The 17,467-nt window shown below is 42.8% G+C and overlaps 1 protein-coding gene across 1 annotated transcript; it reads right to left on the bottom strand.

Moving 5' to 3' along the window:
- On the bottom strand, nucleotides 1-1,136 carry LOC139835511 (uncharacterized). Its single transcript, XM_071825368.1, has 2 exons — nucleotides 499-1,136; nucleotides 1-403 (listed from the first exon to the last, which is right to left on the bottom strand). The coding sequence occupies exons 1-2, from the start codon at nucleotides 1,134-1,136 to the stop codon at nucleotides 1-3; spliced, it is 1,041 nt and encodes a 346-aa protein (XP_071681469.1).
- Between the last annotated feature and the right edge of the window lie 16,331 nt (nucleotides 1,137-17,467).

Raw genomic sequence — 17,467 nt, 5'->3', positions numbered from 1 at the left:
TCACACACGCTCTGAGCAAGTTACGCAGTTAGCTTCATCATCTGAGTCTGAGGTGTCATCTTCAGTAGTTACATACTGGGATAGATAGCAAACGATACCATGAGGTCCATAGTTGTGAAAACCACATCCATCTACAAGCTTGTACGGTCCAGTGCTTTCAAGATGATTTCCCATTGGATGGTCCTTCCCAATATAGACAGAGTCATTCGTAATGGCAGGAAATGCCAAAGGGGACACGGAAATTGCACGAGTAGACCCGATAAATACAGCATGCCCACCAAGGTCACAGACAGTACGTGTGTTCCTGGCATCAAAATCCACCCGGGATACATTATAATGCATGAAGTACCTTCCTTCACCATTGAAGTTATCTACCTCACCGGATCTCAGCTTGATGGTATGGCTGAACAACAACAGCTCCCCGTCATTGTCCAGCAGATGCATTGTGCTCGCGATTCCCGAGAGGTGGGGACTGATCTTGGTGGTGCAATATCCAACATGTTGATATCCGAGTCGGTGATGCAATAGAAACGGCCTCCAAATGATATGGCTGGCGAGAAAGAGATGCCTTGTTCGACCAGGGTCCATTGCTTATCGCCAGGCTTGGCGATGGCCAGCGTCTGGACCTCCTCGAAAAGGACCGCAACCGTGACTGCATCATCGGCAAGGCCAGCAGCTGACACCTTGAAATCCAACCTGGGATCAGCGTCGTACATGCCGGCGCGCCAGTACAAGGAGTAGAGTGTGGTCGCCGGCGGGAGATCGGCCACCTGGCGGGTGAGCGGGTTCAGCAGGCGGACGGCGTACGTGGTCCTGTTGAGCAGGACGAGGAGGCCCTCGACGGTGGGCGCGCAGACGTCGTGGCCGCGGAGCTCCGGGAGGTGCGCCCGGACGCACTGGCCAGTGGAGACGTTGAGGAGGCGGCGGCGGTCGGGATCCGCGGTTTCTTCCCGGAGCATGATCCATCTGCGCGGGAGGAACCGGCGGTCGAGCATGCCGTGCGCGCGCGGGTCGGCGGTGCACTGCCGCCACGGGCGGCACACGGCGTGGAAGCGGACGTAGTCCGTCACGTCGTCGGCTAGGAGCCGCTCGGCGATCATCCCCGCCGGCCCTTCGCCGAGATTGGACCAATCCATCCTGCAGAGCGCAGCCGCAGTGGTCGGATTTAAGTAGGGTTTAGAACGCCGGAGGGATCTTAGTGCCTGCTGGGAACGAGGGAACGCACCTGAGAGGAGGAGGAGACGAGAAGCGGTGGTCGACGGAGCTCGCTTCCGCCGGCGAGGATGTGGTATGAAGGAGAGGAAGATCGCCGGACCTTGGTCGCTTCGCATTCATCAGACGGGATTTGGGAATTACGGCGCTTCGACTAGGGTCGTCGCTTCGTCTCTTGGACACGTGGTGGAAGCCCCCCCTTTTTTTTTTCTGGAAATAGGCTGGGCTGTTTTCAATGCTGCGGGGTTGCGTTGCAGTATTTGGAGTCCCAGTTCAGAAGTACTATATGACTTCCATTTTTTCTTTTTGGAAACATTTGTACTGTATTTGAAATTTGGAAATAGTTGGTTTCTCGTGAGTTGTGAGGCGAATTTTGGAAGAAACAGTGTTCCGAATATTTGTCTTGTCAACTTTTTTTCTCTCGCCCCTTCTCCAATTTGGAAAATTTCAATCAAAATATTTAAATGTGAAAACATTAATTGATATATATTTAATAAATCTTGTGTGTTTCCCATTAATAAGTTTATTTTCTTATTTTACTTCAATCACTTCAACTCTAGTCACCGGCTACGATCGCCACCTCCGCGCTCTTCCGACTAGCCTTCCAACCCTACCGGATGTCTCTCTAGCCGTCGCTGCCAACCATCCCTATATAGAGGCACCACAGGTTGTTCGTCGGCATCGGTGCCCCCACCTCGAGGAAGCCTAACCCTCCCTATTCTTTGTTGAAATATTGGGCCTACACTTAGTGGCCCATACTAGATTTCAGATTTTCCTATAAATCTCAAAACCCACATAGTGGAAGCCTTGTGAGTTTGAGCCCAAGTTGGTGGCAGCTCACTAGGGAGTGGCAAGAGGTGGGAAGTTTAGTCCCACATGGAAAGTTGGGAGGAAGTTAGACCACCTTATAAGGTGGGTTGTTCCACTACTAGTAAGTGAGTGAGAATAGGAGTGCTACACGCGCGCGCTCCTCCTCCTCCTCGCTCGCTCGACTCGACACGTCACGACGCGCGCGCCGCGCTCGTGGTGAGTGGATTGAGCCTCGAGCCGAGACTTTCCTTACTCGTGCGACGTGGGCGTGGCCCACGTTGCCTAGGGTTTCCCGAGCCTATATAATCTCTTGCCCGGCTACCGCAGAAATATACTGAATACACGAGTTAGGGTTTCCACCTCTCTCTGCTTGCGCCGCCATCGTAGCCTACTCCATCCCGCTCGCTGACGTGCATCGGCGAACGGGAGAGCAGGTCTCCGGAACCACTCGTCCTTGCGATCCTGTACGGGAGAGGGCGGGTGGGTTTTGGGAAGCGCTCTGCGCGACTGCTCAAGCTCTTCATCACGGGTCGCCTTCCGTCCAAGTCGGGCGGTGCTGCCTACCGTCGTCTTCAACGCCGTCTACTTCGACCCGTTGTCAACAACGTTGTCATCAACAACGTTACTGCCGCGACATCATCTTCTACACCTCCACCGCCACCTCCACCAGATCGGTACGTGCGATATATCTCGATCTGCTTAGCGATGGATGCTTGATACGTCCAATTTGCATCACTATTTTATATCATAATTTACTGTTATTCATTGATATATTTCATGTTTGGACACAATACTTATGTTATTTCATCTATTTTGCATGTTTCATCATTATTGGAGGATCGAGCACCGGAGCCAGGATTCTGCTGGAAAAAGCACCGTCAGAACGCAATATTTCGGAAGATCAACTGTGGAAGGAAATTATACCAAAAATTCTATTTTTCCAGATGACGAAGGAAGCCAGAAGGGGGACCCAGCTGGACCCAAGGTGGGCCCAGACCATAGGGCGGCGCAGCCCATGGCCTGGTCGCGCCACCTGGTGGTGAGGGGGCCCCACAGCCCCTTTCGCCTCCTTTTCTTCGCGAAATCCTTCGTCCCGAAGACCTAAGCCACAGAGGGTACCTCGCGAAGAGTTACAGCCGCCTCTGCGGGGCGGAGAACACCAGAGAGAAAAGAGCTCTCCGGCGGGCTGAGATCCGCCGGGGAAATTCCCTCCGGGAGGGGGAAATCGACGCCATCGTCACCGTCATCGAGCTGGACATCATCTCCATCACCATCATCATCATCTCCACCATCATCACCGCCGTCTCCACCGCTGGACATCGTCACCGCCGTAGCAATTTGGGTTTGATCTTGATTGTTTGATAGGGGAAACTCTCCCGGTATCGATTTCTACTTGTTGTTGATGCTATTGAGTGAAACCATTGAACCAAGGTTTATGTTCAGATTGTTATTCATCATCATATCACCTCTGATCATGTTCCATATGATGTCTCGTGAGTAGTTCATTTAGTTCTTGAGGACATGGGTGAAGTCTAAATGTTAGTAGTGAACTATGGTTGAGTAATATTCAATGTTATGATATTTAAATTGTGGTGTTATTCTTCTAGTGGTGTCATGTGAACGTCTACGACATGACACTTCACCTTTATGGGCCTAGGGGAATGACTCTTGTACTCGTTTGCCAATTGCGGGGTTGCCGGAGTGACAGAAACCTAAACCCCCGTTGGTATATCGATGCAGGAGGGATAAACGAGGATCTCGTAGTTTAAGGCTGTGGTTAGATTTATTCTTAATTACTTTCTTGTAGTTGCGGATGCTTGCAAGGGGTATAATCACAAGTATGTATTAGTCCTAGGAAGGGCGGTACATTAGCATAGGTTCACCCACACAACACTTATCAAAACAATGAAGATTATTTAGCCATATGTAGCGAAAGCACTAGACTAAAATCCCGTGTGTCCTCGAGAACGCTTGGTCATTATAAGTAATCAAACCGGCTTGTCCTTTGTGCTAAAAAGGATTGGGCCACTCGCTGCAATTGTTACTCTCGCACTTTACTTACTCGTACTTTATTCAACTGTTACATCAAAACCCCCTGAATACTTGTCTGTGAGCATTTACAGTGAATCCTTCATCGAAACTGCTTGTCAACACCTTCTGCTCCTCGTTGGGATCGACATTCTTACTTATTGAAGATACTACGATACACCCCCTATACTTGTGGGTCATCAAGACTATTTTCTGGCGCCGTTGCCGGGGAGTGAAGCGCTATTGGTAAGTGGAATTGGTAAGGGAAACTTCTACTGTTTGTGCTGATTTTATTTCTGCCTGTTGCCATAATTCATTATGGAGAGATCTCCTTTAGAATGCTTATTTGGGAAATCCGCTACTACTGCAAAGGTAGTGGATGAGGCGCCAGGTGAGGAGGAAATACCATACAAAATACCTATGAAAATTATTGAACGCGTAGTGAATAACCGTTATACAGGGGATGGGACTGTCCACCCTGGAGATCATTTATTGTTCTTGCATGAATTATGCGGTTTATTCAAGTGTGCAGGTATTGCTATGGATGAAGTGAGGAAGAAACTATTCTCTATATCGCTGTATGCAGTAGCGGCGCATTGGTATAAATTCTTGGATAATGGGGATTCTCTTGAATGGAATGATATTGTGCCCCGGTTTTATTCTAAGTTCTATCCTCCAAGTGAAATTCACAAGGATCGGAATCGCATATATAATTTTTGGCCTCATGATGGAGAGAGTATTGCCCAAACTTGGGGGAGATTGAAGTCTTTAATGCTCAAATGCCCCATTCATGAGCTTCCTGGTAATGTTATTATTGATAATTTCTATGCAAGACTTTCTTTTGAAGACAAGACCTTGCTGGATACTTCTTGTTCTGGATCATTCACGCGCAATAAGGAAGAGTTTAAAAGGGACCTTCTTAATCGGATCCAGGAAAATACTGAAGGATGGGAGATCGACAAAGATAGAGAATCAGGTATAAATTATGATTACAAATGCATTGAAGCTTTTATGGATACTGATAAATTTCGTAATATGAGTGCTACTTATGGTCTTGATTCTCAAGTTGCTGCAAATCTTTATAAAGCTTTTGCCTCTCATTATGAATTGCCTAAGAAGAATTTTGATAAGTATCATGAACCGTATAAAGATAAAATAGATTCATCTATTAATAAATGCATTGTAGTTGAAACTGTTGATCATGTTATTCCTGAAGCTTATATTGAAAAAACTCCTTTCCCTGCTAAAATGAAGGAGTACTCTGTTATAAATAGTGCGGTTCATAAAAGTGAAAAGAAACCTATAGAACACGAAGAACAAATAAAAGTTGAACCTGTTATGCAATAGTTAAAGATCTTGTGACTGAAAATTTGGAGGATGGTCATATTATTTTCTGTGAAGATGCTTCTAATATTGTTTCACATCCTAATAAACCCAAACAAGCTAGTGTTCCTATGCTATCTGTTAGAATTGGTGATCATTGCTATTATGGTTTATGTGATATTGGTGCAAGTATTAGTGCTATTCCTTATGAGCTTTATACGGAGATTATGCACGAAATTGGTTCTTGTGAACTTGAAGATATTGATGTGGTTATTCAGCTGGCTAATAGAGAAACTATTTCTCCAATTGGTATTGTTCGAGATGTGGAAGTTCTATGTGGTAAGATTAAATATCCTGCTGACTTTTTGGTACTTGGCTCTGCTGCTAGTGATTATTGTCCTATCATTTTTGGTAGACCTTTTCTAAATACTTGTGGAGCTATTATAGATTGCAAGAAAGAGAAAATTTTGACTAAATTTGCTGGTGAATCATATGAGTTTAACTTCTCTAAATTTACCAAAACTCCTTATAAAGCTGATTTGCCTAGTAATGATTTTAAAATGGAACAGTGTGCATCTATTGTTCTTGTTCCTAATAATCCTTTGCAGCAACATTTGGAGAATAGCGAGAGTGAAGTTTTTAGGAAAGAAAGAGATGAGCTTGAGGAAATTTTTCTCCGCCAACCTATTCTTAAGCATGATTTACCGGTGGAAGATCTGGGTACAACACCGCCACCAAAGGAAGATCCTGTCTTTGATTTAAAACCTCTGCCTGATAATCTTAAATATGCTCATATTGATGATAAGAAAATATATCATGTTATTATTAGTTCTAAACTTACAGAGTTTGAAGAAGAAAGGCTATTGGAAATATTGAAGAAACACCGAGGTGCTATTGGCTACACTCTTGATGATTTGAAGGGGATTTCTCCCTCTATTTGCCAACACGCCATTAATATGGAAGATGATGCGAAGCCTGTTGTTGAACCTCAGCGTCGTCTAATTCCTAAGATGAAGGATGTGGTAAGAAATGAGGTATTAAGACTTCTTGAAGCTGGTATTATATATCCTATTGCTGATAGTAGATGGGTTAGTCCTGTGCATTGTGTTCCTAAGAAAGGAGGAATGACTGTTGTGCCTAATGATAATGATGAGCTCATACCTCAAAGAGTAGTTGTAGGTTATAGAATGTGCATTGATTATCGAAAAGTTAATAAGGTTACTAAAAAAGATCATTACCCTTTGCCTTTTATTGATCAAATGTTAGAAAGGTTATCTAAAAATACCCATTTTTGTTTTCTTGATGGTTATTCTGGATTTTCACAAATTGCTGTTAAAACTAAGGATCAAGAGAAAACCACTTTCATTTGTCCCTATGGAACTTATGCTTATAGACGTATGCCTTTTGGTTTATGTAATGCTCCTGCTACTTTTCAAAGATGCATGTCTGCTATTTTTCATGGTTTTTGCGAGAGTATTGTAGAGGTATTCATGGATGATTTTTCTGTCTATGGGAATTCTTTTGATAATTGCTTGCGGAACCTTGATAAAGTTTTGCAGAGATGTGAAGAAACTAACCTTGTTCTTAATTGGGAGAAATGCCACTTTATGGTTAATGAAGGAATTGTATTGGGACATAAAATTTCCGAGAGAGGTATTGAAGTTGATAGAGCTAAAGTTGAAGCAATTGAGAAGATGCCCTATCCTAGGGATGTTAATGGTATTCGTAGTGTTCTTGGTCATGCTGGGTTTTATAGGAGGTTTATTAAAGATTTCTCCAAGATTTCAAAGCCTCTTACTAATCTTCTTCAAAAAGATGTACCTTTTGTTTTTGATGATGATTGTAAGGAAGCTTTTGAAACTCTAAAGAAAGCCTTAACAACCGCTCCTATAGTTGAACCTCCTGATTGGAATTTACCATTTGAAATTATGTGTGATGCTAGTGATTTTGCTGTAGGCGCTGTTCTTGGACAGCGGGTAAATAAAAAATTGAATGTTATTCATTATGCTAGTAAAACTCTTGATGCTGCTCAAAGAAATTATGCTACTACTGAAAAGGAATTGTTAGCCGTAGTTTTTGCTTGTGATAAGTTTAGATCCTATATTGTTGATTCAAAAGTTACTATTCATACTGATCATGCTGCAATCAGATACCTTATGCAAAAGAAAGATGCTAAGCCAAGGCTTATTAGATGGGTACTTCTGTTGCAAGAATTTGATTTACATATTGTAGATAGGAAAGGTGCTGATAATCCTGTTGCTGATAATTTGTCTAGATTGGAAAATATTGCTTATGATCTTGTTCCTGTTAATGATAGTTTTCCAAATGAACAATTGGCTGCAATAAAGGTGAGTTCGCGAGACAGTCCTTGGTATGCTGATTATGCTAACTTTATTGTTTCCAAGTACTTGCCTCCAACCTTTTCAGCTCAGCAAAGGAGGAAATTCTTTTATGATTTGATGCATTATTTCTGGGATGACCCACACTTATATAAAGAAGGAGTGGATGGTATTCTGCGAAGATGTGTTCCCGAATATGAACAACAGGAGATATTGAGTAAATGTCATGGTAGTGCTTATGGAGGACATCACGCCGGAGAAAGAACCGCTCAAAAGGTTCTACAATCAGGTTTTTATTGGCCAACTCTCTTCAAAGATGCAAGGAAGTTTATTTTATCTTGTGATGAATGCCAAAGGGTTGGTAATATCTCCAGACGCAATGAAATGCCTATGAATTATACTCTTGTTATTGAACCGTTCGATTGTTGGGGATTTGACTTCATGGGACCTTTTCCCTCTTCAGAAGGTAACACTCATATACTTGTTGCTGTTGATTATGTTACTAAATGGGTGGAAGCCATACCCAGAAAAAGTGCTGATGGTGAGACCTCTTTAAGAATGCTTTTAGATATTATTTTTCCTAGATTTGGAGTTCCTAGATATATTATGACTGATGGAGGTTCTCATTTTATTCATGGTGGTTTTAGGAAAACTCTTGCTAAATATGGTATTAATCATAGAATTGCTTCCGCTTATCATCCTCAAACTAGTGGGCAAGTAGAATTATCAAATAGAGAGATTAAATCTATCTTGCAAAAGACTGTTAATAAAACTAGAAAGAATTGGGCTAGTAAATTGAAGGATGTGCTATGGGCTTATAGAACTGCTTATAAAAATCCCATGGGAATGTCACCTTATAAAATGGTTTATGGGAAAGCTTGTCATTTACCTTTAGAACTAGAGCACAAAGCTTATTGGGCTGTTAGAGAATTAAATAAAGATCCTAAACTTGCCGGTAATAAGAGGTTGTTGCAACTGAGTTCTCTAGATGAATGGAGAAGTGAAGCTTATGAAAATGCTAAACTCTTTAAAGAGAAAGTTAAAAAATGGCATGATAGAAGGATTATCAAAAGAGAATTTAATATTGGGGATAAAGTCCTATTGTATCGGTCTCGTCTCAGATTCTTTGCAGGGAAATTACTCTCGAAATGGGAAGGACCATATGTTGTCGAGGAGGTGTATCTTTCAGGAGCAATCAAAATTAGCTCTCTCCAAGGCAATGCCACACAAGTGGTGAATGGACAAAGACTCAAGCATTATATCTCAGGTGATTCCTATAATGTTGATGTTGATATTATTCGAGTGGAAACACCGGAGGCTTTCATCAAAGGACAAATTGACAGTCCGCCAGAACTCGACTTTGAATAGGTAACAGTACTGGTAATGAAAGTTTCGTAATTTATCTTCCGAACAATATTTTTGCTGTTTTTGGAAAATATGAAAAATTACGAGATCGAAACGGAGTGGAAAAGACGCACGAGGGCGTGCCACCACAGGCCGGCGCGGCCTGGCCTGGGCCCGCGCCGGCCTGTGAGCTGGCCGCCTCGTCGCCCCTTTCCGACTCTGGTTCGACCTGGTACTTTCCTTTTGTCGTGAAAATTTTTGCTATATAATCCCCCGGACCCCTGGAGGTCCGTATATCGTTTTCTCGACGTGTTTTGTTTTGAGCTGTTTCTGCCAGGATCTGTTTTCGGTCTAGAAGCACCATGGCCTCCAACAACAAGGGCAAGGGGCTTTCGGAGGAAGAAGTGAAGAGGGTGCCATCAAAACAAGAGCAGCAAGCCGTTGGGAGCAAGCAAATCTTGGTGGGATCTGTTGACACTCGACGTTCTTTTTCTCATAACTTGCAGGGACCCTTACCACCCGCTCTTAGCCTCGACTCCTTCCCTGTGTTGGAAGAAGCTCTACGGACTACCGATGAGTTTTGTGATCAATATCGGGCTCTAAGAAGAGAAGTGGAGATACTCCAGGAGGAGAATTGCCGTCTCCGTAGAATGCTGGAATACCACTCGATTCACATCACAAGGTCATCATCGCCAACTTCAGATAACAATGAATCTCTTCGAGTCTTAGTGCAGAATTGCCAAGCTGAGAAACTGAAGCTGAAGGAGATCTGTAAGAAGCGCGGGAGGAGTTCATCACCACCATCGCCGAAGGAGTAATTCATCATCGGTATTGGCATCCCCTTGGTTTGTTCTAAGCTTGGGGGAGTGCCGCGGTATCACATCATCACTATCTTTTACTTTTTATTGTCAAGTAGTGTCATATCATGAGTAGGGAAGTTATCACATAAGATGGGTTGCAGTTTGGAAGTATCTCTCCTTTAGTTGGTTATCTATGTATCCCTTGGTGTGAGTTATCGTTATGGAATATTAATGAGAAGTCTTATCATTTACATATTACACACTCTATTTTAGTTTGCAATCTCTATTATATGATTTACCTTGTTGTTAGTATTGGTATCACTTTGGTAGCGTTGAATAAATCTATTTGGTTTTGGCAAACTTAGCATTGGTCAATAGCAACAACACTTTGAGGTTTAAGTAGAAAAGAGAAATACATGTAGTTGTTTCATTGTCTTTCTTTCTTGTTAGCTCATAGCTTATTATTCTGAAGTTAAAATTGTTTGTGTTTGCAAGGAAGATGCATGATTGTTTCTATCACATGTATATTTGTTTGTTTCCTTCAACTCTTATGCTTGCTAATTAACCTTGCTAGCCAAAGACCTGTACTGAGAGGGAATACTTCTCGTGCATCCAAACCTAAACCCAAACCTATGCCATTTGTGTCCACCATATCTACCTACTACATGGTATTTTCTGCCATTCCAAGTAAATACTTCGTGTGCTACCTTTAAACAATTCAAAATATACTATCTCTTATTTGTGTCAATGTTTTATAGCTCATGAGGAAGTATGTGGTGTTTTATCTTTCAATCTTGTTGGGCAACTTTCACCAATGGACTAGTGGCTTCATCCGCTTATCCAACAATTTTGCAAAAAGAGCTGGCAATGGGATTCCCAGTCCCAAATTAATTAAACTAAATAGACACTCCTCCATGGTATGTGATTGATGGACGGCACCCGAAGGATTCGGTTAGCCATGGCTTGTGTAAGCAAAGGTTGGGGGAGTGTCATCATAATAAAACTAAAATAAAAGGCACTCCTTCATGGTATGAGATTGTTGGCAGGCACCCGAGGATTCGGTTAGCCATGTTTTGTGAAAGAAAGGTTGGAAGGAGTGCCACACAAAATAAAATGGGAGCCGCTCTTTGAAGGTTGCCTGGCAAGGGGGTTAGAGTACCCGCTACCAGTCGTTGACAACAACAAACATCTCTCAAAATACTACTTTTATTCTCTTTATATGATTTCAAAACTGAAAAGCTCTAGCACATGATTTAATCCCTGCTTCCCTCTGCGAAGGGCCTGTCTTTTACTTTATGTTGAGTCAGTAAACCTATTTCCCTCCATCTCAAGCAAGCATTTGAGTAGTTGTGATCAAACCATTATATTGTGATTTGCTTTATCATGTCTTTTATTCTTCCTTGTTTAGTACAAGTTTTATCTGAATGAATATAGCTTTGCAAGTTATCAATGATCATGAGGAGACTATTATGATTGAGTATGCAAGTTGTGCAATATAAACTTTAACATGAGAGCATTGCTCGATAGATAAGTATAACCTGTTAATTGTTCTCTGACCAAGAACGAAGTTTGCCATCACCAACTATGATTTCTTATGCACCTTTATTTGTGATTACCTTATACTTGTTTCAAGTTGAGTTATATGAGGAAGTTGTTTACTAGAATGTCTTGTGTGAATGAATATGATGCTTCTTGTCCGTATTTTATTTATCGACTCTTCACTCCATAAACATGTGGTCCTGTTTACCGAGTTCAGTTTCGCTTGGGGACAAGCGAAGTCTAAGCTTGGGGGGAGTTGATACGTCCAATTTGCATCACTATTTTATATCATAATTTGCTGTTATTCATTGATATATTTCATGTTTGGACACAATACTTATGTTATTTCATCTATTTTGCATGTTTCATCATTATTGGAGGATCGAGCACCGGAGCCAGGATTCTGCTGGAAAAAGCACCGTCAGAACGCAATATTTTGGAAAATCAACCGTGGAAGGAAATTATACCAAAAATCCTATTTTTCCAGATGACGAAGGAAGCCAGAAGGGGGACCCAGCTGGACCCAAGGTGGGCCCAGACCATAGGGCGGCGCGGCCCATGGCCTGGCCGCGCCACCTGGTGGTGAGGGGGCCCCACAGCCCCTTTCGCCTCCTTTTCTTCGCGAAATCCTTCGTCCCGAAGACCTAAGCCACAGAGGGTAACTCGCGAAGAGTTACAGCCGCCTCTGCGGGGCGGAGAACACCAGAGAGAAAAGAGCTCTCCGGCGGGCTGAGATCCGCCGGGGAAATTCCCTCCGGGAGGGGGAAATCGACGCCATCGTCACCGTCATCGAGCTGGACATCATCTCCATCACCATCATCATCATCTCCACCATCATCACCGCCGTCTCCACCGCTGGACATCGTCACCGCCGTAGCAATTTGGGTTTGATCTTGATTGTTTGATAGGGGAAACTCTCCCGGTATCGATTTCTACTTGTTGTTGATGCTATTGAGTGAAACCATTGAACCAAGGTTTATGTTCAGATTGTTATTCATCATCATATCACCTCTGATCATGTTCCATATGATGTCTCGTGAGTAGTTCATTTAGTTCTTGAGGACATGGGTGAAGTCTAAATGTTAGTAGTGAACTATGGTTGAGTAATATTCAATGTTATGATATTTAAATTGTGGTGTTATTCTTCTAGTGGTGTCATGTGAACGTCGACTACATGACACTTCACCTTTATGGGCCTAGGGGAATGCATCTTGTACTCGTTTGCCAATTGCGGGGTTGCCGGAGTGACAGAAACCTAAACCCCCATTGGTATATCGATGCAGGAGGGATAGCAGGATCTCAGAGTTTAAGGCTGTGGTTAGATTTATTCTTAATTACTTTCTTGTAGTTGCGGATGCTTGCAAGGGGTATAATCACAAGTATGTATTAGTCCTAGGAAGGGCGGTACATTAGCAAAGGTTCACCCACACAACACTTATCAAAACAATGAAGATTATTTAGCCATATGTAGCGAAAGCACTAGACTAAAATCCCGTGTGTCCTCGAGAACGCTTGGTCATTATAAGTAATCAAACTGGCTTGTCCTTTGTGCTAAAAAGGATTGGGCCACTCACTGCAATTGTTACTCTCACACTTTACTTACTCGTACTTTATTCAACTGTTACATCAAAACCCCCTGAATACTTGTCTGTGAGCATTTACAGTGAATCCTTCATCGAAACTGCTTGTCAACACCTTCTGCTCCTCGTTGGGATCGACATTCTTACTTATCGAAGATACTACGATACACCCCCTATACTTGTGGGTCATCAATGCTGTACCGTTTGCGCTGCTGCTACTCATGTTGATTAATGCATCTAGTATGTTCGAGTTTCACATGTTAGTAGTTACTGTCGTCATGCTTAATATTCTGGAATTAATCATGGAAATTGTGCCTAATTATCCAACAATCCAAAAACCTAATTGTAGGCAATTTCCTGAGTTAACAATGGCTGGTTTTGCTGATGCACTGAGACCGGATAAGTTTACCGGTGTGCACTTTAAGAGGTGGCAGTATAAGGCCATGCTCTGGCTTACTCATCTGAAAGTGTTCGAAGTTACTGATGGTTTACCTGAAGGAACTATATCTGACCAAGATCAGAACAAGTTCAAGGAAAACAATAATCTCTTCGTCGGATGCGTTCTAAGTATTCTTGCTGATCGTCTGTGTGATGTGTACATGCACATAACAGATGGTAAAGAGCTCTGGGATGCACTGAATGCTAAGTTCGGTGCAACCGATGCGACGATGAAGCGTACATCATGGAGAGCTTCCATGACATCAGGATGGTTAACAACCGTTCTGTAGTCGAACAAGCTCATGAGATACAGTGCATTGCGAAAGAGCTTGAACTCCTTAAGTGTGCCTTACCTGACAAGTTTGTGGCTGGATGCATCATCGCTAAGTTGCCCCCTTCATGGAGGAACTTTGCCACAACTCTCAAACACAAGAGACAGGAGATATCAGTTGAAAATCTGATAGCATCTCTTGATGTTGAGGAGAAAGCTCGGGCTAAGGATAATACTGAGAAAGGAGAGGGTCAGTCTAGCGCCAACATGGTGCAGAAGAAACCCTACAGCAAGAACAAAGGGAATAACAAGCCCTCCTTCAATAAGCCTATGAAGACTACAACCTTCAAGAAGAAGAAGATGATAAACAAAGCAGATCTGAGCTGCTTTACATGTGGAGAGACTGGCCACTTTTCTAAGGACTGTCCAGAGAGGGCAGACCGCAAGAAAAAGGCGAGGCAAGTCAACACGGTGACCGCTAGCAATGCTGATGGGTACGGTAATCTCTTTACTGTTCTTTCGGTATTTCAATCTCCATGTTGGTGGATTGATACAGGTGCTAATGTTCATGTGTGTGCTGACATATCCATGTTCACTTCTTACCAGGTCGTCCGGGATTCTTCCGTCTTGATGGGGAATGGGTCACATGCTTCTGTTCGTGGTGTTGGCACGGTAGATCTGAAGTTCACTTCGGGGAAGATCGTGCGGTGAGGAACGTGCAGCATGTCCCTACTATGAACAAGAATCTCGTTAGCGGCTCCCTTCTATGCAGAGATGGGTTTAAGGTTGTTTTAGAGTCGAATAAAGTAGTTGTTTCCAAGTTTGGACAATTTATTGGTAAAGGCTATGAGTGCGGAGGCTTGTTCCGCTTTTCGCTTTCTGATTTCAGTTATAAGTCTGTGAACCATATATGTGGCAATGTTAGTGATGATACCAGTATTTAGCATTCTCGTTTATGTCACATTAATTTTGGTTTAATGTCTCGGCTATCCAGTTTAAGTTTAATTCCGAATTTCACCATTGCCAAAGGTTCTAAGTGCCATAGCTGTGTGCAATCAAAGCAACCTCGGAAGCCTCACAAGGCGGCCGAGGAGAGAAACTCGGCACCTCTAGAACTCATACATTCTGATCTATGCGAGATGAATGGTGTGTTGACAAAAGGTGGAAAGAGATATTTCATGACATTGATTGATGATGCGACTAGATTTTGCTATGTTTATTTGTTGCGAACTAAAGATGAAGCTTTAGACTACTTTAAAATTTATAAGGCTGAAGTTGAAAATCAACTAGAAAGAAAGATCAAGCGTCTTAGGTCGGATCGTGGTGGCGAATATTTTCCTAAAATCTTTGATGAATTCTGTGAGGAACATGGCATTATTCATGAGAGGACGCCTCCCTATTCACCCCAATCAAACGGGGTTGCCGAGAGGAAAAACCGCACGCTGACTGACTTGGTGAATTCCATGTTAGCCACTGCTGGTTTATCAAAGGCATGGTGGGGGGAGGCTTTGTTGACTTCATGTCATGTCCTGAATAGAGTTCCTAACAAGAATAAAGATAAAACCCCTTACGAGGAGTGGGCTGAGAGAAAACCATCACTTTCGTATTTGCGCACATGGGGATGTTTGGCGAAAGTCAATATTCCAATTACTAAGAAGCGCAAACTTGGACCAAAGACAGTGGATTGTATTTTTCTAGGTTATGCTCCTCGGAGTGTAGGATATAGATTTTTAGTAGTTCAATCTGAGGTACCTGATATGCATGTTGATACTATTATGGAATCTCGTGATGCAACATTTTTTTAGAATATGTTTCCTATGAAAGATATGCATAGCATTGCTAGAATTTCTACTGAGATAATTCCTGAGTCCAGTACATCTAATGAGTATTTTGAACAATCACATGAGAATGTTACTGAGAAGGATGACAATGAAGCTCCTAAACGGAGCAAGAGACGAAGGATTGAAAAATCCTTTGGTGATGATTTCATTGTGTACCTTGTGGATGATACTCCCACGTCCATTGCAGAGGCATATGCATCTCCAGATGCAGATGACTGGAAAGAAGCTGTCCATAACGAGATGGACTCGATTCTTTCTAATGGAACTTGGGAGCTATCAGAACGACCCCATGGATGCAAGCCTGTGGGCTGCAAATGGGTGTTCAAGAAGAAGCTAAGACTTGATGGTACTATTGAAAAGTACAAGGCGCGCCTTGTAGCAAAAGGCTACACACAGAGAGAAGGCGAAGATTACTTCGACACCTATTCACCTGTCGCTAGACTTACCACCATTCGAGTACTACTATCCATGGCTGACTCCTATGGTCTTATCGTTCATCAAATGGACGTAAAGACAGCTTTCCTTAATGGAGAGTTGGAAGAGGAAATCTATATGGATCAGCCTGATGGGTTTGTAGTAAAAGGTGAAGAAAGAAAGGTGTGCAAGTTGCTGAAATCTTTATATGGCCTGAAACAAGCACCTAAGCAATGGCATGAGAAGTTTGACAGAACTTTAACTTCTGTAGGCTTTGTTGTCAGTGAGGCTGACAAGTGTGTTTACTATCGCCATGGTGGGGGCGAAGGTGTTATACTATGTTTGTATGTGGATGATATTCTGATCTTTGGTACAAACATGAGAGTAATACACGAGGTCAAGTCTTTCTTGTCAAAGAGCTTTGATATGAAAGATCTGGGAGAAGCTGATGTGATTCTGAACATCAAGCTGATTAAGAACGAGAGTGGGATTATTCTAACGCAATCCCATTATGTTGAGAAGATCTTGAGCCGGTTCGGCTATATTTATAGCAAGTCTTCTCCAACTCCTTATGATCCCAGTGTGACACTACGCAAGAACCGGAGGATTGCCATAGATCAATTGAGATATTCTCATATCGTTGGCTCACTCATGTACTTAGCGAGCGCGACTAGACCCGACATCTCTTTTGCTGTTAGCAAGTTGAGTAGGTTAATGTCAAACCCGGGTACTGATCATTGGCATGCACTTGATAGGGTCATGCGCTACCTATGTGGTACAATGAGTTATGGGATTCACTATTCAGGGCACCCAGCTGTGCTTGAAGGATATAGTGATTCAAATTGGATCTCTGATGTAGCTGATCGATACGCCACTAGCGGGTATGTATTTACCTTTGGAGGTGGCGCAGTGTCATGGAGATCTTGTAAGCAAACCATATTGATGAGGTCAACTATGGAAGCAGAACTTACTGCTTTGCACACAACCACTGTTGAATCAGAATGGTTGCGTGAGCTCTTGATGGACTTGCCTGTGGTTGAAAAACCTGTACCGGCAATTCTTTTGAATTGTGACAATCAAACTATAATTGTCAAAGTGAACAATTCTAAGGATAACGCGAAGTCATCAAGACACGTCAAGAGACATTTGAAGTCTGTCAGGAAATTGCGAAACTCCGGAGTAATAACTGTTACATATATTCAAACAGACAAAAACCTGGCAGATCCCTTTACAAAGGGACTATCACGTAATGTGATAGAAAGTGCATCGAGGGAGATGGGTTTGAGACCCGTTGATGTTACACCATAGTGGTAACCCAACCTTTGTGATCGGAGATCCCGTGAATTAGGACCTGGGAAGAACAAACTAGTGGTTTAATTGAGGAGAGTATTATGTAACCCTCTCTATGTGAAGATGCACAACTCTCAATTGCTGTAAGGCAGGTTGGCAACAAGCCTTAATGTGTTTATGTTGGCTATTATAGCAAAGATGCTGTCCTACAGAGCATTCTTGAAATAGCACACCTATA

The sequence above is a fragment of the Lolium perenne genome, chromosome 2, assembly GCF_019359855.2.
Source record: "Lolium perenne isolate Kyuss_39 chromosome 2, Kyuss_2.0, whole genome shotgun sequence".
Classification (NCBI taxonomy): domain Eukaryota; kingdom Viridiplantae; phylum Streptophyta; class Magnoliopsida; order Poales; family Poaceae; genus Lolium; species Lolium perenne.
This window is presented reverse-complemented; position numbering and strand designations above follow the sequence as displayed.